Genomic DNA, 21534 nt, shown 5'->3' with positions numbered 1-21534 from the left:
AGCAGAGACATTACTTTGCCAACAAAGGTCCGTCTAGTCAACGCTGTGGTTTTTCCAGTGGTCATGTATGGATGTGAGAGTTGGACTGTGAAGAGAGCTGAGCACCGCAGAATTGATGCTTTTGAACTGTGGTGTTGGAGAAGACTCTTGAGAGTCCCTTGGACTGCAAGGAGATCCAACCAGTCCATTCTAAAGGAGATCAGTCCTGGGTGTTCATTTGAAGGACTGATGTTGAAGCTGAAACTCCAATACTTTGACCACCTGATGCGAAGAGTTGACTCATTGGAAAAGACCCTAATGCTGGGAAGGATTGGGGGCAGGAGGAGAAGTGGATGACAGAGGATGAGATGGTTGGATGGCATCACTAACTCGATGGACATGGGTTTGGGTAAACTCCGAGAGTTGGTGATGGACAGGGAGGCCTGGCGTGCTGCGATTCATGGGCTCACAAAGAGTCAGACACAACTGAGCGACTGAACTACGACTGAACTAATGAGGCCCCACCTCCCACTGTGTGCACTGCACTCAGGACCACATCCCAGACGATGGCCTTCCTACCGAGGTTGCCTGCGTTCCTCCTGGATCACTCCCCCTTGTAGCGTAGACCCCTTCCAGGGCTGGCGCTAGGGATGCTCAAGGCCCTAGCTAGGGGCGCTCAAGGGCTCCCTCCTGCAGAGTGGAGGTCTTCAGGCACCCACTCCAGACCTGCAGTCAGGTCTGTTCAAGCGTCTCCCCTGGGGGCCTGGCATCCACTCTCTGGTCGGTCAGTCACGCAGGGACCCACTCTCGTCAGCTGCTGCTGAGCCGGCCGGGCAAGTGTGGGTCCTCATCGCGGGACTCCCGTCTGCCTGCATCCAGGTGCAATTTGGGGGCCGCCCCATTGGGACAGAATAACAGACTTCCAAACCCTTTCTTGCAGATGGCCACCACATCTGGGAGATGGAGGCAAAAACTGAAGGAGACCTGTGCAAGCCGGTGAGTGTGGGCCAGACGGGTGGCTCTAGGGGCAGGGGGAGTGGATGGACGGCCTCGGGTGCCACGGGCTCTCTGGGGGGGTGCTCTTGACTACAGAGGGGCTCCTGGCCCAAGGCACATGGCTTCTGATTTGTTGCAATGAACCACGGATGAGCATACAGAGAGAGTGAGTAGTAGAAATGGTTGTGGAGCGCCTCCTGACCCAAGCACTCTCGGCACATGCAGTGCAGGGAGCAGATGACATGGACACGGGGTGACTGCAGAGAGCCAGGCACCGCCTGGGCTGCAGGCCCCCCACCAGGTAGACCAGGTGCATGCACACACCCAGAGCCTGGGGTCTCCACTGGCCATTGTCACCAGGGTCCCCAGACTCACTGCCCTCTGGGAGGACCCCCTCTCCAGAGCCTGAGCCCCACCCCTCACTGCCTGGCTATGCAGGCCCAGGGTTTCCACCAGCGTCCTTGGCTCCGCACGGGCTGTCCTCCCACCAGGACACAAGCTCAAGGTCAGATCTAAGTGCCGCTCCACATGCTTGTCCAGCTGGTCAGCAGCCGGGGGACCTACCTGCAGGCCCAAGGTCCTCTGTGCACACACACCCTCTTCAGGGCCCAGGGCCTGCAGGTGCCCATCTGTACCCTCGGCCTCCCTGGTGTTTGTGGCTGCTCACACCTAAGGAAGAACCAGGAGGGGCCTGAGGGAGAACCGGGAGGGGCCTGAGGGAGAACGGCGGGGGTGGGGGGTGCCTGAGGGAGAACTGGGAGGGGCCTGAGGGAGAACCTGGGGGGGGGCCTGAGGGAGAACCTGGGAGGGGGCCTGAGGGAGAACCTGGGAGGGGGCCTGAGGGAGAACCTGGGAGGGGGCCTGAGGGAGAACCTGGGAGGGGGCCTGAGGGAGAACCTGGGAGGGGGCCTGAGGGAGAACCTGGGAGGGGGCCTGAGGGAGAACGGCGGGGGGTGGGGGGTGCCTGAGGGAGAACTGGGAGGGGCCTGAGGGAGAACCTGGGGGGGGGCCTGAGGGAGAACCTGGGGCCTGAGGGAGAACCTGGGGGGGGGCCTGAGGGAGAACCTGGGGGGGGCCTGAGGGAGAACCTGGGGCCTGAGGGAGAACCTGGGGGGGGGCCTGAGGGAGAACCGGGAGGGGGCCTGAGGGAGAACCTGGGGCCTGAGGGAGAACTTGGGAGGGGGCCTGAGGGAGAACCTGGGGGGGGGCCTGAGGGAGAACTTGGGAGGGGGCCTGAGGGAGAACGGCGGGGGTGGGGGGTGCCTGAGGGAGAACTGGGAGGGGCCTGAGGGAGAACCTGGGGGGGGCCTGAGGGAGAACGGCGGGGGTGGGGGGTGCCTGAGGGAGAACTGGGAGGGGCCTGAGGGAGAACCTGGGGGGGGCCTGAGGGAGAACGGCGGGGGTGGGGGGTGCCTGAGGGAGAACCGGGGGGGGGGCCTGAGGGAGAACCTGGGGGGGGCCTGAGGGAGAACCGAGTGGGGGGGGGCCTGAGGGAGAACCGGGAGGGGGCCTGAGGGAGAACCTGGGGGCGCCTGAGGGAGAACCTGGGGGCGCCTGAGGGAGAACCGGGGGGGGGGGCCTGAGGGAGAACCGGGAGGGGGCCTGAGGGAGAACCGAGGGGGGCGCCTGAGGGAGAACCTGGGGGCGCCGGAGGGAGAAGGGGGGGGCCTGAGGGAGAACCGGGAGGGCGCCTGAGGGAGAACCTGGGGGCGCCTGAGGGAGAACCTGGGGGCGCCTGAGGGAGAACCTGGGGGCGCCTGAGGGAGAACCAGGGGGCGCTTGAGGAACACTGGTGCCTTCTTGGTGTGTTTTTATCTGAAGTCGGCAGCGGCGTCTCCTTCCTCTGGATGAGCACTGACAGGGTGCGCCTTTCAGCCTGCGTCTTTATTTTGTAAGAACGGCCGGCAGAGCAGCCCTGTGCTCTCACCCACACTCTCAGTCCCTGCCTTCTGGTTGGGGTGTTGAGACCTTGTGTCTGAAGCATTTATTGACGGTTGGATTACTGTCCACCTCCGAGGGTCTGTCCTCCTTTTTCCTCACAGAGCAGGAGGAACCTTCAGGTAACATAACGCACAGGCTGGCAGGTGATTTTTTTTGACTTTTTTAAAATTGTTTACTTTTAAAAATTTAAATTTATTTTAAATGAAAAAAGCTGAATTTTTTTAATGATAAAAGGTACAATTCACAAAGAAGATAGACATTATAAACCGTAAGACACCTAACAACAAAGAAAGAAAGATACATAAAGCAAATATCAGAAGAAATATAAGGGAAAAGAAAAAATATATAATCACCATAAGACATATTAACATTTCTCTGAGAATGTCTTATCAAGTGCAGAAAAAATAAGAATAGGAACATCTTGAATGAGGTAATTAATAATTTAAATATGATCAGTTCAGTCACTCAGTCGTGTCCGATTCTTTGCGACCCCATGAACCACAGCATGCCAGGCCTCCCTGCCCATCACCAGCTCCCGGAGTCCACCCAAACCCATGTCCATTGATTTGATGATGCCATCCAGCCATCTCATCCTCTGTCGTCCCCTTCTCCTCCTGCCCTCAGTCTTTCCCAGCATCAGGGTCTTTTCCAATGAGTCAGCTCTTCGCATCAGGTGGCCAAAGTATTAGAGTTTCAGCTTCAACATCAGTCCTTCCAATGAATACCCAGGACTGATCTCCTTTAGGATGGACTAGTTGGATCTTCTTGCAGTCAAAGGGACTCTCAAGAGTCTTCTCCAACACCACAGTTCAAAAGCATCAATTCTTCGGCGCTCAGCTTTCTTTATAGTCCAACTCTCACGTCCATACATGACCACTGGAAAAACCATAGCATTGACTAGACGGACCTTTGTTGGCAAAGTAATGTCTCTGCTTTTTAATATGCTCTCTAGATTGGTCATAACTTTCCTTCCAGGGAGTAAGCGTCTTTTAATTTCGTGGCTGCAGTCACTATCTGCAGTGATTTTGGAGCCCAGAAAAATAAAGCCAGCCACTGTTTCCACTGTTACCCCATCTATTTGCCATGAAGTGATGGGACCGGATGCTATGATACATTTGTATTTAATTATTTTATATTACTGTTACATCCTGTGGTGATTTTTTGAAGTTTGAAGTTCCTTCAGTCTCTCTCCCTCGTCCCACTGGCCCCTCTTGATGGTGGCATGTGGACGGTCCATTCCTGAGAGCACAGGCACTGGGAGTCATTGTTCAAAGTCTCATTCATGATAAGTACTGAATTTTCTCTGTCGGCCGCAAGGTTTGCAGACGTGATCCCGGTACCCTCTGCCCTGTGTGTCTGGAATCCCCTCCCTCCACACAGGTGGTTTCATCAGGAAGAAGCATCTTGTTGTTGTTCAGCTGCTAAGTCATTTCCAACTCTTTTCAACTCCATGGACTGCAGCATACCAGGCTTCCCTGTCCTTCACCAACTCCCAGAGCTTGCTCAAACTCATGTCCATTGAGTCGATGATGCCATCCAGCCATCTCATCCTCTGTCACCTCCTCCTTTTTCTGCCTTCAATCTTTCCCAGCATCAGGGTCTTTTCCAGTGAGTCAGCTTTTTGCATCAGGTGGCCAAAGTACTGGAGCTTCAGCTTCAGCATCAGTCCTTCCAATGAATATTCAGTTGATTTCCTGTCAGATTGACTGGTTTGATCTCCTTGCTGTCCAAGCGACTCTCAAGAGTCTTCCCCAGCACCATAATTTGAAAGCATCAGTTCTTCGGCACTCAGCCTTCTTTATGGTCCAGCTCTCACATCTGTACATGATTACTGCAAGCATCTTTACCTGTGACTTTAGCTTCCTTTTCCAAGCACTGATCCATTTATAGAAACCTTTCCAAATGGTGTCAAGGGAAACCTTTCCTCCCAGGCCCAGGGAGGACACCTGTATCCCACTGTCACCCCCCCAGGGTGTCCAGGCCTCTAACCTCACACACTGCCTCACGGCTCCTCCTAGTTCCCTTGGGGAAGTGCTGCTGGCTTAGGAACTCCACTCCTGGTCAAGGACTCCAGGCCCCACAGGCTCCGCGGTTACAGAGGTGGGCCTTGGGTTTGCCGTGACCAACACCAGCCACTGGCGGTCACCCTGAAACAGAGGCCCTAGGCTCCAGGTTCCAGCCCCTCTGTAGGCCCAAGTCCTCTGCCCCTGGGCCACCCACCCTTTCTCCCTGGGCAGGAAGTAGAGGCCAGCAGAAACTGTGCATTTTTGGCATTGAAATAATTCCGCCAAGTTTGCATGTTCAGATTTTCCGTTGTTGGGTTTCCTTTTCCACTGTGAACAGTGTATATTTTAAAGAAAACTTAACCATTATCAGTTGTGTGTTCTGAGAGAAAAGCATGTGAACAGTGAAGTGCTTCAGGTTTACGGTTTCACCTTTCTTATCTCTTAAATGAAGTTTACTTTCATATATTTCTTCTAATTATGAAAGAGTGCCATATTCATTGTGGAAACTTGGAAGATATTAACAAAGTATAAAAAGGAAAACGCCTGGTGAAATTTCAGAGGGATGTGGCCACCATTAACATGTGGGCGTATTTCCTTCCACCCTTTTCCTGTCATGGGCGTGTATCTACACGCACACACACATACATACACATTATACATTTCAACAAGGCTGGGTGGCACTGCGTGTGTGGTTTATATATGACCTTAAGCAATGTATACAGTTGGTATGTATCTACACACACACACACACACGTACATACACACTGTACGTTTCGGCAAGGTTGGGTGGCACTGTGTGTGTGGTTTATGTACGACCACGAGCAGTGTAGACGGTGGGTTTTCTCAAAGTAAGTGGCATGGATGTGCTGTTTGGACCCCTCACCCTGGTGCTGGAGAGACAGATTTCCCTTCTGACCTCTACCCTCACTGCGCATTTAGTGCTTCATCATGATTTAATAACCTGTCCAGCGTATCAGTCTGTGCCCACATCTAAACACAGTCCTCCAGTCACTTGGAACAAAGAGCACCCGACCCCCTGATGTGGAACCTGCTGAAGGTTCCTTGCCCCACCGGGCACATCCTGGTGTGTCCCTGCAGCCACTCCTGCATCCTAGCTCTGGTTCTGGTCTCGACTTGAGCAAGCCCTCTGCCTTCCTGTCTCTTGTCCTCGTTTCTGCTGTTGACTCTGATGTCTGCCATCATTGAGTGCCAGCTGTGTGCCGGGCGCCAGCATTACCTGCAGTCTCCTCCTCAGACCACCGCCCCAAGGAGTGTCTTCCTCGTCCTCTCCCCTGTGCCAGTGGTGGAACGAAGACTTGGAGACGTCAGAGCCCAGGCTGAAGCGCAGGCCTGTCCTGCCCAAGCCGGGCTCCTAGACATGGGCTGCGGGGCTGGGGCAGACTTGGCAAAGGTGCAGCCCCGGCAGGGGTCTGACTGAGCACATGTGCCCTTGTCGAGTCACCCACCCTCTGCTCCACTGGCTCCGTCTTCCAAATGGGATGAAGTTATTAAAACGACAGAAATGCACTTTCTAGCCCACATGTGGTCCCAGGAGACGGAGCCCAGAGCAGGCTGCAGGCCCGGTCCTGCCCCCTCCACCAGATGCCCTTAGCAGCAGACTGTGCCTCTTGTTTTCACCTGTAAAGGGAAGAGTTGCCCTGAAGTTCTCCTCACTTTTCTGTTTAAACATTCTTAAGATTTCATTATTAACCGGATTCAATCAATTTTGCTGTTAATTGGGTAATATCTTACAACAACTCTAAAAAAAAAAGTGATGTCACGGATTTTTCTGAAACATTTTCCTCTTGTTAACTGAAATCATATGATAAAAATCATTGAAGAAATGTTTTAGGATGTGAAATCTTGCCCTACCCCACCCCCAAAATCAGGGCCCCTCTTCAGTGCTGAGGCTGGGCACTCGTGTGGATGGCCAGGCACCTGAGCACGCGGACCCTCCCTGCTTCCTTCCCCCACAACACACGCTGGCCCTGCCCCAGTGACTCCTCTGTGTATCTGTACTTGAAAGGGGGCAGTTTTGTGCAGATGCTGCTGATCTTTCATTTAAAACCTGGAAGGGTAACAACAGCCTCCATAAACCCCTGGTCCATCGTGCCTGCCTGTCCACCTTCCCGTCCCCGTCCATTTTCGGGGTCGTAGCTCGGGCTTTGGGCCATTGGCACAGAGGGTCTCCAGGGGGCACTTGCCTTGGGTCTCCACTGCCAGTTACCTGGACAGGTGCTCCTGGCTCCACCTGCAAGTCGGTGCCTGGGGGCTTATTAGTTTCCTGCAGGTCATGCTTGGGTTTGAGGGCAGAGAGGCGTGGGGTCCTGCCCAGTGCCTGGTCCCCTCTTGGCACCTGTGCTCACGGCTTCTCTCCTGGACTCAGTCGGTGGCATCTTAGATGGAGCCCTCGCCTCCTCCCCGAATGCCCCCCTCAGCCCGCTCTGGGCTCTGGCCATGCAGCAGCCCCGGGCCTCAGGCTCTCGGGCAGGCCTCTCCGGAGAGCAACCTGCGCGTCTCACTCTCGGGGGTGGGGGGGCTGGGTGTGTCCCTCGCTTGTTAGTCACTCACTGCCCTCGCCCACCGCTTTCTCTCTAGAACTCACTGGTGGTGGAGATCCCGCCTTTCCGCAACCAGAGGATAACCAGCCCTGTGCAGGTCAACTTCTATGTCTGCAACGGGAAGAGGAAGCGGAGCCAGTACCAGCATTTCACCTACCTGCCCGCCAACGGTAACGCTCTCTTTCTAACTGTAAATGCCAACGAACCCACGGGGTGCTTTTCCTAAAAGAAAATCAGGGACCCTGACGTTTCAGTCGCTTCAAACCGTGTGGTCACGCTGTGGGCCCTGCCGTCATGTCCTGTTAGCAAGATCTCGTCGTCGGTTTCTTCCAAACAGAAGTGGAGCTTTTGGTGCGCTTTCCTTCATTACTGTGGGGGTGGGGCTGCATTTGGGGGTGATTACGGATCCTTTGGAGGCTGCTTGCCAATGTGAAACCGCCAAGGGGGCGAGAAGGTGCAGCTGTTCTGGTCTCAGAAGCTGATGAGATGGCCTCGGTATGAGTTTAAATTCTCGAGATACTTAAGGTGGAAGTGCAAATAGTTGTCATGATTTTGCAGGTGGCTTGAGAAATAAACCTGAGGCCTGAGGCTGGTGACTGGTGTGGTCATTCACTAACATGATGGTTCTGTCCCCAAGCTGATGTCCCACATAAAACTCTTGGCTGGAAAATTGCCTCTAGCCTCGACCGGGAGGCTCTCACCCTCAAACACCCTTTGTTGTTGTTCAGTTGCTCAGTCATGTCCGACTCTTTGCGACCCCATGGACTGCAGCACGCCAGGCCTCCCTGTCCATCACCAACTCCCGGAGTTTGCTCAAGTTCATGTCCATTGAGTCAGTGATGCTATTTCACCAAACACCCTTTGCTGGAGCAAAAACACCTTGTCCACGTGGTCCATTCACACACTTTGAGGGTGGTTTCTCGTTATAGAAAGGCCTGTTTGCACCTGTTCCACGTTCCAGGCTATTTTCTTAAGGAGAGCAACACTGTTGTTGCTTCACCCCTGAACTCGTAGGCAGTTGTTTCCCAGCAGAGCTCAGCCCTGCAGCCTGGTGCCCCGGCCCCTGCCACCTCCTCCAGGCAGGCAGGTCTGTGTCCAGAGAGGGTCGAGTCCTGATATATTTGTGTCATGTAACCATAGCTGTTATTCTGTGGCTTTTGTTGTGAAGATATGAGAGATCCCTATAATCTAAGAGGGAAATCACATACTTAGAACTAATTGCAAAAACAGTTATGTCCTTATGAAGATATTTTTGGAGGCTTCAGTTTTCTCTAAATGTGAAACCCTCTGTATTACAATTGACTACGTGATAGAAAGCCCTGGAAAACCTGTGTGGCCATCAGACGGTAGAATTAACTGTTTTCCAGGAAAACAGTAGCCAGGGCTTTCCAGGTTTGAATAACGTGGTTTTGCTGTAAAGTCGCCGCATCACGAGGGTGCATGTGGACAGAGCTGCAGAAATGCATGCTGCCGTGGGCCCGTGCACGAGGAGAACGTCTGCCCTCCTGCCCTGGGCCCGTCTGCGCATCTGTGGTCAGTACTGGGTACACCTCTCAAGTCCCGCCTGCTGTTGGACACAGTACTGCAGCCCTGGTGGCAGAAATATTCAGTGTTTACTTGAAAATGTAACAATCATGTCCTAATTAAAATTCAAGTATGGTTGACTAAAAATTGAATGTTATAAAGAAAAATCACTTTCTGAAGCAGTTTCGAAACTAGTTTGAACATCGTTTCCTACATTCCACTCCAGGTTCACCTCCCGCTAACACAGATGCCCCAGTGTTCGTGGGGCCTGTGCGAGAGCTGGGCCGTCTTTCAGATGGGGGTACTGAGGCCCCCAAAGAGACGCTGCTGAGGTCATGGGTGGGGCTGTCTTGGGGCCCCCCTCTCCCCCTCCCTGCTGCCGTCGTTCAGTCCTGCAGGCCCCTCCACCAGCAGTGACCTGCCCCCACTCCACACCCCATCACCATGTCTGCCCGGAATGCCCCCTTGAGCTGGTGACCCTGCTCCACCCGCAAATCCTGTGTCCATCCAGAGCATGGCTGTGTGGCCGGGTCTCCCTTCATTTCTCTCCTGGACATTTGTTTCATCCCCAGAGGCCAAGTGGGCCATGCCACCCGCTCCTGGAGCCCTAGCCCTGCACGCCTTCCTGGGTGGTCTCCATGCCCCAAGGGGCTATGATCACAGACACCCCACTGGACTGCAGGTTCCCTGTGAGCAGCCCCTAGGCAGCCCTGACTCCTTACCAAATCACAGGGGCCATCCCTGTATGTGTGGGTTTTTTTTCTTTTCAAAAAATAAATGCATGAATGAAAAAACAGAATTCAAGTTTCAAGTTTTGGGTTTGGTGTTCTTGCCGTTGTCACAGCCTCCTTCAGCTTCAGGCTGAGTCTTCACAACAGTGGTGCTGCTGGAGGGACGGGCGGGCAGAGCCCCACGTCCCCACCCCCTCCCCACATCTTGTCTCAACCCCACCCTCACCCCTAGAAGCCTCGACCGCAGGGAAATCCACCGCAGCCCCGTCCCCTGCCTTCCGCCACATCACGTTAGCATCAGCTGTTCAGCCTGGAAGGGAGTCCTGGCTGCTGGCCTGCGTGGGGCCCAGGCAGTTTGGGTCCCTTCCCTGGTGGTTCAGATGGTAAAGGATCCACCTGCAATGCTGGAGACCTGGGTTCAATCCCTGGGTCGGAAAGATCCCTGGAGGAGGGTATGGCAACCACTCCAGTATTCTGGCTTGGGGGGCTACAGTCCATGGGGTCGCAAAGAGTCGGACACGCCTGAGTGACTTTCACTTTGATTTTCTTTCCCTCGTGGGGAGAAGTCTCCAGGTGGGACACCCAGAGCAAGCAGAGCGGGCAGGGTCGGGCTCCGTGCAGCCTCTGGGCAAAGGTCGAGGGCAGAGCAGAGCAGACATCCGGGCGCTTGTGCTGCAGACATACCGCACGCGGCTGGGGCGTTTCCCTCGGTGTCTGGTTGGTCACTATCCGGGCTTAACTCGGAGTCTTCTGAAAGGAAGCGTGCAGTCTCTGGGGTAACTGTGAGCTGAGGGCCCTGGTCCTGTCCTGGGACTGAGACCCTCCGGGGAGCAGTGATGGTCCTGAAGTCCCCACGCACCAACCGTGTTAAAGATGCAAAGCAGCCTGCCTGTGGGGGGCGCCCCCGAGTCTGGGGGGACGGTGGTGTCCACTTTAGCTGTGTCCCTGGGGCTCACATTCTTGGCGATGCCTGGTGCCCCTGGGACAGGCAGCCCGCACGCAAGGAAGAAGCCCAACTAATGACCGCAGGGTCACAGAGGGAAGTCTGTGTGCTCCTGAGTTGAGAGTCCAGCAGGGCCTGGGGTCTGGAGAGCCTGTCTCTCAGCCTGAGATGCTTCTAGCTGTTCCCTGGACTGCCAGCCGTGGCACCCAGCCCCCTGCCTACCTGTTGCTCAGGCCGTGAGGGTCCTGAAGCTTTGCCAGGATCGCAAGAAAGCCCTGGGGACACTCAGGCGCCCACGTGGCATCCGCTGACGGAGAAGCCGTCTCCAAGGGCCTGAGGCCGAGGGTCGCACACTTGCTGGGTCCAGGTCAACAGGGTAGCCGGGGCTAGTGGCCGGAGTCATGGGCAGGCAACCGTCCAGCCCGGGCTGTCAGCCCTGCGACCTTGGCCTCATAGCCAGCTCTGAGCTGACCTTTCCAGTGGGCGCCTGGCTCATCTTTCCCCGAGTTCGTGGCACTGACATTCCATCCCGAGTACTGACCTCCCAGAAGCCAGTGCACACCCAGCAGTGACCAAGGAAGGCGCCCAACTCCCGAGCTTCGGGGGCCACCCCCAGGCCCACCCTCTGACCGCTCCTCAGCCGGGCCTTACGGGCGCCCACTCTTCAGCGTCCCCTCAGGTCGCAGATCCAAATGGGCCCCCACGCCCCCTCCCCCCGTGTCACAGCTGCGTCTTTGTGGCCTTGACCGCAGGGAGCCGTGCCTCTGATCCTGAGACACGTGTGTGTGTGTGTGTGTGTGTGCATGTCTGTGCACACGCGCGCGTGTGCACAGCCCGTGGTGCAGGGAGCCGTGCCTCTGATCCTGAGACACGGGCGTGTGTGTGTGTGCGTGCGCGCGTGTGCACAGCCCATGTCGCTTGCTTGGAGCAGCCGTGTCCAGAGCTCACTGAAGCCGGGGCTTCAGTCTGTCCCCGTTCTTCACTCTGAAGGCCCCAAGCTGAGCTTCCTTACCTCGTCTCCTGGTGGGAACGGGGGGCCCAGGAGAGGGTGAGATGGACCTCTGTCCACACCAGGGCCCGGCTGGCCTCGCCTTGTCTCAGAGGACCCGTCGGCCTCCCGGCTGGGCAGGTTCTACAGCGGAGGGCCAGGGCTGTCTGTCCTGGGCCTACAGCCCCTAAACTTCCACCTGAAGGCCGAGTGGAGCTGTGTGGGGCCGGGTGCAGGCCGGGAGGGCGGTGGGGGGAGAGCCGCTGTGGTTGGTGGCCTGGCCAGTGTCCCTGGGCGTCCTGAAACCTTGCGAGTCAGCTCGGCCATGTGGCCGGGGGGCCAGGCAGGCTGGGGGCTCGTGCGGGCACCTGGCTAGGCTTCTCCTACTGTTACTAAACCCCCGCTTCGTGGGCTCCCTCACAGCTCCAGCCGGGGACGAGGGATCCGTGTTTCCAGCCGTTTCCACGTTAAACCTGCCGCACAGAGGAGCAGGGAGCTGGCTGCCCATGCGTCCGGGGCCCTGCCATTGGCTCCGGAGGGATGAGTTGAGGGGGAGGGGATTGGACACTCCTTGTCGTGGGTCTCAGCTCCTTGCTGTGGGTCTGGCCTGCGTGCCGCTGGCCTTGGTGTCTGGACCTGGCGGTGGGAGAGCCCAGGCATTCGGAGGGACTGGAGACTGTTCATCTCTAACGGCCTCCACAGGGTCTGCACCGTCGGCCGTCTTGACCAGCAACTGCTTCAGGCCGCTGCCCGCTCGACTCTGCAGGGCGGGCTCTGAGCTTGGAACAGAGTAAGGATGGGGGGTGGGTGAATCGGGGGCCTGAACTGGTGGGAACGAATGTGGGCGCCCTTTCCTTGGGGGTCTGGGCCAGGAGCCCAGCACAGCCACACCAGGGCCTCCCCCGCAGAGACCGTCACACACAGGGGAACGAGGGGGCGGAGGGTGGACACCAAGGGCCACCAGCCACCAAAACCCGAGACGGCCTGAGTCAGGCATGAGGCCGGGCCCCCAGGCACAACCTCACAGAGCGACTTGGCAACTCCTGGTCCCCACGAGGTGCTCACCCAGTGGTCACCCCAGGCCGGCCCCTGGGCCCCCAACAAGTCACAGCCCCAGATGCGCAGCTGCCTGGACCAAACATGGGAGGGTGAGCCCCAGTCCTCCTGACGCAGCTTTGGCGGCACCGGGTGAAACCCAAAAGAGACCAGCTCGTTGGCTCTTTGGTCTGTTTTGCCTGCCATCCGTCGTCAGCCTAATCCGGGGAGTCGGATCCCTAGGTGGGGCCGACCCGGCGGGGCCATCACCACGGACAGTCAGGCTGCCTCGCTGGCTGGCACCCCGCCTGTCTGCGTTAGAGCCCTGAAGCTGGTCCACCTCAGCCTGCCCAAGCCTGTGGTTGCTCTGTCTCTTGGGGTCCACTTGACGCTCCTGCAGAGTTGCCGGGCAGCACCCCCAGGATGGCTGGGGGGACCCGGAGAAGATGGGCCTCCCGCCCCGTCGGGCTTGGCCAGAGCTCCCGCCAGCACAGACCTGAGGTCTCAGCACCTGCTGTGGTTGTGAGGTTCCCACCTCAAGCCGGGAGCTTGTCCTCTGGGACCCGGGACCTGGCGCAGGTGCGTGGGGAGGACGGAGCTTGTCTGCAGAGGAGGAAACGTCGTTCTTGCCGTCGTGGGCTCTTGAGTCCCCTCATCCTCTGGTCCGGTCGCCCGCCCCCACGGATCCCTTCCACCCTGGTCGCGGACAGAGGTGCCCGCCCACCGAGGCTGGTGGGTTGGGCAACTCCCGTCCCCATGATTCCAGCCTCAGAAACCATGCCCCGAAGTTATCCTGCGGGTGTCTGTGTTCACGGCTCAAATGTCACGTAACAAACAGAAGACAGTTAGGGCTTTGTTCTCGGCACAGGACAGCCTCTCCCGTGAGGGCAGGGCCAGGAGGGGCTCACGGAGAGTCGGAGAGTCCTCGTTCGGGGTGGGCTCACACCCGTGCTGTCCTCAGCTGGCTCGGCAGGCGCAGGGGCGGCGTCTCCAACAGAGGGTCCAGCCCGCCTGGGGCGGCTGCAGTCAGCTTAGGTGCTGGGGGTGCCAGGTCGGGGCGGGAGGGCTGGCCCACCTGCCTCGCAGACACCCCCCCTGTGTCCCCCTCACCGTCTCCCCCGTCCCCCCACTCTGTCCCACCCTCACTGTCCCCCATCTCCCCCCTCACTGTCACCCCCCAACTCTGTCCTCCCCACTCTGCCCCCCACTGTACCCCCCCACTCTGTCCCCCGTCTCCCCCCTCGCTGTCTCCCCCTCCCTGTGTCCTCATCTCCCCCTCCCTGTGTCCTGCCATGTCCCCGTGTCCCCTCCCTGTGTCCCCCTCCCTGCGTCCCCGTCTCCCCCTCGCTGTCTCCCCCTCACTGTGTCTCCCTCGCTGTCTCCCCCTCTGTTCCTCCCCCCTCACTGTGTCCCCCCTGTCTCCCCATCTCCCCCTCCCTGTGTCCCCCCATGTCCCCGTGTCCCCTCCCTGTGTCCCCGTCTCCCCCTCCCTGACTCCCCCTCTGTCTCCCCCTCACTCTGTCCCCCTCTGTGTCCCATTCCCTGTGTCCCCCCCTCACTGTGTCCCGTGTTCCCCCATGTCCCCGTGTCCCCTCATTGTCTCTTGCCATCACCCCCTCCCTGTGTCCCCCATGTCCCCTGTGTTCCCCCATGTCCCCGTGTCCCCTCACTCTGTCCCCCGTCTCCCCCTTCACTGTCTCCCCCTCACTCTGTCCCCCTCACTGTCTCTCCCCATCACCCCCTCCCTGCATCCCCCCTCACTGCGTCCCCCCGTCTCCCCCTCCCTGTCCCCCATGCCCTGTGTCCCCTCACTGCGTCCTCCATCTCCCCCTCACTCTGTCCCCCTCCCTGTCTCCCCCCATGTCCCCGTGTCCCCTCACTGTGGCCCCCCTGTGTATCCCCCATGGCAATGGACAGTAAGACCCTCTCTCTCTGGACCACAGCCCCGCGGTGTCGGCCCCTCAGCCCTCACTGACCCCGCCTCCTCTCTGCTGTCCACCTCCAGACGCCGTCACCGGGCTCGGGCCTCACCGTCCAGCACCCGTGTGGGGGCAGGTCCATTGGCAGCAGCCCCTTGGGCTGTAGTCTCAGCCCAACCCCGGCGCCTCCTGTGCAGCGGAAACCATGGTCATCAGGCCCTCAGTCCCCTCCTAGCTGGATGTCACCTGTGTTGCAGCCAGAAAGCCATGACCAGGGGGCCGTGGGGTCAGCCCTGAGGCCACGCAGCCAGCAGGTGCTTCCAGGGCCCCAAGTCCACCCACCCACGTGCGGTGTGGACACTGGCCCTCATCCTGGGTGTGGCCACGTCCATCCATCCATCAGGAGAGTGCCTCTTCCCTGCATCTGTCACTCTTTCTTGTCCAGTCGTCTCCGTCTGGATCCTGTGCCAGGTGTCATGAGGAGAGCGGGCAGGTGTGCCAGGACCCTGCGTCTGGCCCCTCGTCTGCCGCCCACTGCCTGGAAGTGCCCCCGCCGGGCTGACTCGCTGGGCTCTCTCTCAATCACCGTCCTGGGACCGTGCAGAGCCCCCAGGCTGGGCAGGGAGGGGGGCTCATCTCCTTAAGAGCACGAGTTTCTTCCCAAAGGGAGCCATCGAGCTGGCCTCGTGCTGGGGCTTCAGGGTGGGGGCGACCCCGGGGTGCAGACACAGGAAGACGTCTGAGTGAGGAGGCCTCGCTCAGCCGGGTCACCGAGGGGCCGGAGCCGTGCGCCAGTGAGGACCCGGGGGCTGCGGGGGGGGGGTGTGTGCAACCTGGGTCACATCTACCCACTGTGGTGGAGACTCGGGGTCCCCACGGGCTCACGACCTGACGCCAGTGCCCGAGGCCGCACAGACACCCGCCGCCAGCCGCGGTGGTGCGGGCCCAGCCGGCCACGAGGCAGGCAGACCAGCCCCGGCATTTCCCCACAGCACCTCCAGAACAGCTGGGGCGGGCGGGGGGCTGGCTGAAGCGCTCGAGGGGCACCTGAGGAAGGAGGTGAGCCTGCCGTCGTGCCAGGCTGAGGACCCGGCGCGGGAGGGGAGCCCCGAGGGCGTTGTCTTAACCTACCGCTCCGAGGCCCGGAGCCCTGCACGTCGGCGCGGACGCAGAGCATAACCGTAACCGGCGCCGTCCGGGCCGCGCGTGCGCAGGAGCTGCCGCCGGGTTGGGGTGATGTCAGCGCCAGTGGTGCCCCGTCGGAAGGCCCCGCCCCAGGGCGCCCCCTGCCGCTTCCGATGGTCCTGGCTGGACGCCGCCCCCGCTCCGCAGCACAGTCCACGGAGGCACGGCCTGGAGCCTGGACCAACCCCCCAGGCAGGCAGTCGGCTCCCGGAGAGGCCACCTCGCCCGCGCGGGAGCCGCCTCACACCGGGCTTCTCGGTGGGCAGCAGGCAGGTGCATCGCGGGTTCTGTGACCCGTGGGACTGGTGTCTCTGTCAAGGCCACCCGGCCCGCTCTCCCCGCCGCCTCCCTGGGATGTAGGGCTCGGGGCAGGAACCCCAGTCAGGAGGCACGCGGGGCTCAGACCCAGTCGAGGCGTCTCCTGAAGAGGCTTCCAGGTGGGGCCCCAGGCTGCGGGGAGGGTGCTTGCAGAAGCCCCGGGCTGTAGCCACCGCTGACCACGGGCGCCAGGTGGGGAGGTAGCAAACCCGCGCGGGAGGGGTGGGGCTTGCAGACACACCCGCGGGCCGTGGGAGACCCGCAAAATGGGGACATGGAGTCACGGGAGACCCGCACGAAGAGGGACACGGAATCACGGGAGACCCACACGAAGGGGGACACAGAGTCACGGGAGACCCACACGAAGGGGGACATGGACCCATGGGAGACCCACAGGGCTGCTGCAGGAACCAGGACCTGCGGGTGTTTCCCAATGTGAGATCCACCCGGGACAGCTGGCCCTTCTCCATGTCTGGCTGGCAGCCAGTGAGGCGTCCCTGAATCCTGCCCCGTGGCATCTGGAGCCCCTCACACAGAGCCATGGCCAGCTATGTGCTCAAGAGAGAAGTCTCTCGCCCAGCAAAGGACTGCAAGTACAGCGTGGGCACCGGGCAAGCCAGGCACTGTGGGAGTCGGCCTGGCTGATGGAGACCGACCAGCACCGGGAGTGAGGATGCCTGCCCTGCCCATACCTGCCGTGATGGACATGTCCTGTCCAAGGATGTCGGCTTTCCACCCAACGTGACTTTGGGGATGTGAGTGACGACCCTGGCTCTGCCTGCAGGAGGCGGGCATACTGCCCAAGGAGGCCACACGATGGCCATTGCCCACTGTGCTTCTCCCTGGCCTTCCAGCTGCAGCACTGCCTGGGGACCCGGCGCCTCTCTTCCCGCACAGGCGGGAAGAACAGGAAGAGGGCTGGGGAGAGGGCACAGGGAGGGCAAGACCAAAGGGACGACTCCGCTGGGCATCCTGGGTGCAGGCTGGGACCTGGTGACACTGAGCAGGGCCATACGCTCTCATGTCAGTGTCCCTGGGTCCCAGCCACGCGAGCATGGCACTGCCCAGGTGCCCTGTGGATGGGCTTCAGGAAAACCAGTCCTGGTCCTCCAGACTGCTGTGGGTTGCAGGCACCAGCCATAACAGAGAACAGATGTGCACCCGCAAGGGCTTGAGACCGTGTTACCACAAAGTTGCGTCTGAGAGAGGATCTTTATTTACTTAAGGCGGAGACTGGGTGCGCTGAGGCCCGCGGGCTGGGATGGCGAGGGGCGTTCCCTCCCGTGGCCCACCGTGCCGCCAGGAGGCCAGCAGCACACACGAAGAGGCGAAGATGTGATCAGGAGGGTCTGGTGACAGCTCGTTGCCCTTCCTCCGTCCGCGCACGGCAGTGCTGGGCATCTGTTGTGAATTCAAGTGTGCTCGCCAGTCACGCTCTAAGGAACGCGACCATCAGGGTGTCCCTTGCAAGCGTGTACGTAAGAGGCAGAAACCAAGGAGAAATGAGACACAAGAAGTGAGCGGGCGAGAGGGGCGGGGGGGGCGGCCGCGATGGAGCCCAGCCCACCGCAGACCCCAGGGCACGGGGCTCAGCACCCTCGGCACCTGGTGAGGCCCACAGCCTGGAGGGAAGGAAGGGACCGTCCAGCCCCTGTGGTGCCACTTCCCAGCCCAGCTTTCCGCACCCTGGGGGTACCCAGAGGCACTGTGCAGGACCCCGTGACCACAGTCGTGAGTTTTCCCCTGGGAACGAAGCCGTGTGCGGGAAGAAGAGCTGGCATTCTTGCTGGTATGAAAGCGTTTCCTTGTCTAGCGGCTGAAGGCTTCTCTCCTGCAGCAAATGGACACTCGCCTTTTCTGTTGGATTTTTACTGACCTCTGAGCGCCATCTTACTCTCTGCTCAAGTTCACCCCATGTCAGACGTTTATCAGATATGATGTCGGTAGCAGCAGAAACGCAGTAGTACATCCAAGTTAAAATTTTAGCTTTGATTGCTACAAATCCATGGGCCCTTGGGTCCAGGCTTCTGCTGCAGCTCACAGATGGGTTTTTATAGCACATTAGTGCCGCAGGAGAGTCCAAGGAAAACAGTGCTCTCGGCCTGAGAACCAGCTGCAGCTCTCCCGAGCCGATGACTCACGCCCTCGTTTTAATTGGGTGGGAGAACCAGGCAGGAGACACACAGGGACTCAGTCAAAGCGCTGTTTGTTTTCGGAGGGTATCCTAGCCACAAGCCCGCCCCAGCACTCCCATCTGCGGCTCATGTTTATTTAATTTTTTTTTCCTCCTTGCAGTTCCAATCATAAAAACAGAGCCCAGCGATGATTACGAGCCTGCCCTCACCTGTGGACCAATGAGCCAGGGCCTGAGCCCGCTCCCCAAGCCTTGCTATGGCCAGCCGCTCGCCCTGCCGCCCGACCCGGGCTCCTGCCTCATGCCCGGCTTCCCACCCCGTCCGCAGGGCAGCGCCAGCCCCGAGCTCCACGACCTCTCCTGCGCCCCTTACGGCTCGGCTACGGCTGGCCTGGGCCACAGCCCCCTCGGACTTGCGCGGCCAGTCGGCGGGGTCCTCGCCGGCCAGGAGGCGCCAAGACCCTCGGGCGTGCCTCCCGGGCCCCCCCAGCCGCCGCCCCCCACTCTGCTGCAGCCACAGGTGAGTCCGACATCGAGCGGTAGCTGCTCCCCGGGGCGCCGGCCAGCGCTCTGTCCCCACAGCCCCTCCTCTCCGCTGCCGCCCGGGACCCGAGAGCCGACCCGCCTGCAGCCCTGTGGCCCAGCGCGCCCCTGCGGGATGGGCCACCAGCAGCACCAGCCACCCGAGGTTCCGAGCAGCGAGCCCACCGCCACCCGGCCCCTGCCGCCGCCCGAGGTGCGTGAGGACAGTAATCGTAGTCTCGCCCCCATTCCCGTAACAGTCAAGCGAGAGCCTCAGGAGCTGGACCCGCTCGACTTGGATGACGGTAAGTGCCTGCCGCAGCAGGCGCGCACCCAGCCCTGGGCCGAGGGGCCCCATCCTGGAGCGTGCCCACCGCCCCAGGAGTGTGCCTGGCGTGTGTGACGCCAGAAGGTCCCGGCGGTCAGCAGTGCCACCGCCGGCCAGTGGGGGATGCCATCCCTGCCCAGCAGGTGCCTGTGCTGTGCATCCTGGGGGCACGTGGTCCCTGTGGCGATGCCAAGTGTGCTGACCACGGTCCCTGAACACGGCCTCCACCAGCTGAGATGTCCTGTGAGGACAAGAGGCCTCCTTGGACTCGGCTGCGGGCCCAGCTTGTTGCTTGTCTGAAGTGCCTCTCTAGTTGCGTGAACCATCATTAAGTGGTCAAATAGCTAAAAGTGAGTGGCTTTCACCCTGTTCAGCTTGTGAAACCATGTGTTCTGTGCGTGTTTGCTGTCGTGTCCAACTCTTTCCAACCCTGGACTGTAGCCCACCCGGCTCCTCTGTCCATGGGATTCTCCAGCAAGAACACTGGAGTGGGTTGCCCAGATCCGGGGGCTCTTCCTGATGCAGGGATCTCTTGTGTCTCCTGCACGGACTGGCGGACTCTTCACCGTTGTGCCGCCTGGGATCCCAGTGATCAGATGAGGGGCGGGGGTCGGCACTCCAGCGCACCTGCCCAGCGCAGCGCCTGCTCCGCGGGAACGAGTTTGGGTGGATGTAGGGTGCGCTCTCGGGACGTCTGCAGTGAGGTTGACAGTGCAGACTTTCTGACACGAGGTCTTCCTATGAAATGATGGCAGACAGCACCTGGTCGAGAGATTTATTCTCTTGCTTTGGAACAAAAGGCCAGGGGTCCCCAGGTTTTGTCACTTAGGTGACTCAGTGCTCTCGTGGGCCCCGCGTGGCACATCCATGTGGGCGTCTGGCCTCTGTCAGCTGCACAGCCCATCTTCCCAGTGTAAGTCACTCCCCGAGCGGGGTGTGACCCAGCGCCCACCTGCCACCCAGCTCCCTGGCTACAGGACTCGGGGAACCTGAGAACCGCAGGACAGTCCTGGGCACGGCCCCACACCCCCGCCCCATCGGCCACCTTGGCCTTTCTTCCTCCACCGTTGAGGCTCCTGGCCTTCTCCCTAAAATCAGAGCCAAACGTGTGGGCGTCTTCCCTCCATGACTGCTTCCTCAGCAAATGGCACGTCTCCCCCACGCCTGTGTTCTGCCCCGGGGACCCTTCGGGGAGAGTCGTTGGGTGTGTTGTCCCAGGCGTGGGCACAGGCCCCCAGCACCCAGCCTCACCCTCGGTGCCCATTCCCACCTGAGGTGCGGGTACAGCTGGACCCGGGGCACATGGGCCTTCCTGGTGGGGACGCCTGGCCACAGCTCCCAGCCCAGTGACCAGGAGAGCCCCAGGCCTGGCAGGTCCCCGTCCACTCAGGTGGACCCCGAGTCTGGCAGGTCTCCGTCTGCTCGGGTGGCCCAGGATCCTCCTGGTGCCTCTCCTGCTCCTTCCTCACGCGAGCTCACTGATTCACCAGTGTTCTTGTTCCTAAATGCTCGCTTCACAGCAGGCTCCCCCTTTGCAGGCTGTGCTTGTGGGTTCCTAGAGAGGCCATCTCTGCCCACCCTGGTCCCTCCCCGGGACCCACTTGCTCACGGGAGCTGGTATGTAAACGCGGGTCAGCCCCTTGTCAGTCCTCGGAAGACCGTCTGGTGCAGAATAAAGGCGTCGTGAGTGTGGGGACCTGAGTCCCCAGCCTGCATACCAAGGGGGTTGGGGCGGTTCTCACTGGTCCTTCCTGACCGGAATGGTGGCGGGGGTACGCAGGTGTCATGGGGCGGGTGGGGGCCTCGAGGGGTTTCTGTAATGCTTGGATGACTTAAGCGGGCACGAGTAATCCCTCACTGGCTTCACCTTTACACATCATACGTGGTCGAGGTGTCTGAAATTTAATTTGTGAAGAGGGTTGGTGTCCAGGGGTATGCACAGTGCGGCCCCGAGGCCTGATCCCAGGGGAGTGCATGGTGCAGCCCTGAGCCCTGCGGGGGAGAGGGAATTGGTGGGCTGGGGCCGATCTCTGATTTAGAAACAGGCCCCTGTGAAGGGTCTGGAGTGGGGTGGGGGGATTGTTGGAATGCACTCCAGGCCATGTGCGTCTCTACTTGTGTGTCTGGGTTTGAATTTGCAGCCCAGCTCAGGAAGGTATAGACAGAGAAGATGGAAGCAAGGGTGAAAAACTAAATCAGAAAATTAGAAACCATTGGTTTCAAGCAGCCTTGACATTAACAAGCAGACACTCCATCCTTGTCGTTTGAGCCCAGGGAGAGACGAGAAACCGGGGTGACTGATGGTACAGACCAGGGAACTAGGACGGGCCGGAGGGTGCAGGGATGCCTCCTCCCCGCAGGATGGGGGGCTAGCTCTGGTGGCACTGGGGGGCCTGCCCTGCCCTCTCCCGGGCTTTGTCCTGC

General features: G+C 59.9%; 1 protein-coding gene and 1 long non-coding RNA gene across 10 annotated transcripts in view; one reads left to right on the top strand and one right to left on the bottom strand.

Moving 5' to 3' along the window:
* The window catches only part of NFATC1 (nuclear factor of activated T cells 1), a 91588-nt gene that overhangs the window by 46334 nt on the left and 23720 nt on the right, over positions 1 to 21534 (top strand). For 3 of the 9 annotated variants that reach the window (XM_081563057.1, XM_081563058.1, XM_081563066.1), the window contains 3 exons: positions 920 to 975; positions 7521 to 7653; positions 18422 to 19087. In XM_081563057.1, the coding sequence (XP_081419183.1) occupies positions 920 to 975; positions 7521 to 7653; positions 18422 to 19087 (855 nt within the window). The remainder of the gene's footprint in view (positions 1 to 919; positions 976 to 7520; positions 7654 to 18421; positions 19088 to 21534) is intronic. The other 6 variants (XM_081563061.1, XM_081563062.1, XM_081563059.1 and 3 more) reach the window with 3 other exon arrangements.
* LOC145534786 (uncharacterized) lies at positions 9813 to 15829 on the bottom strand. The gene is made up of 5 exons (XR_014074994.1): positions 15755 to 15829; positions 14681 to 14812; positions 12735 to 13742; positions 10904 to 12448; positions 9813 to 10488 (listed from the first exon to the last, which is right to left on the bottom strand). It is a non-coding gene; the product is annotated as an uncharacterized LOC145534786 (long non-coding RNA).

The sequence above is a fragment of the Giraffa tippelskirchi genome, chromosome 14 (assembly GCF_054371585.1).
Source record: "Giraffa tippelskirchi isolate mGirTip1 chromosome 14, T2T-mGirTip1v1.2.pri, whole genome shotgun sequence".
In the NCBI taxonomy this organism is placed as follows: Eukaryota; Metazoa; Chordata; class Mammalia; order Artiodactyla; family Giraffidae; genus Giraffa; species Giraffa tippelskirchi.
This window is presented reverse-complemented; position numbering and strand designations above follow the sequence as displayed.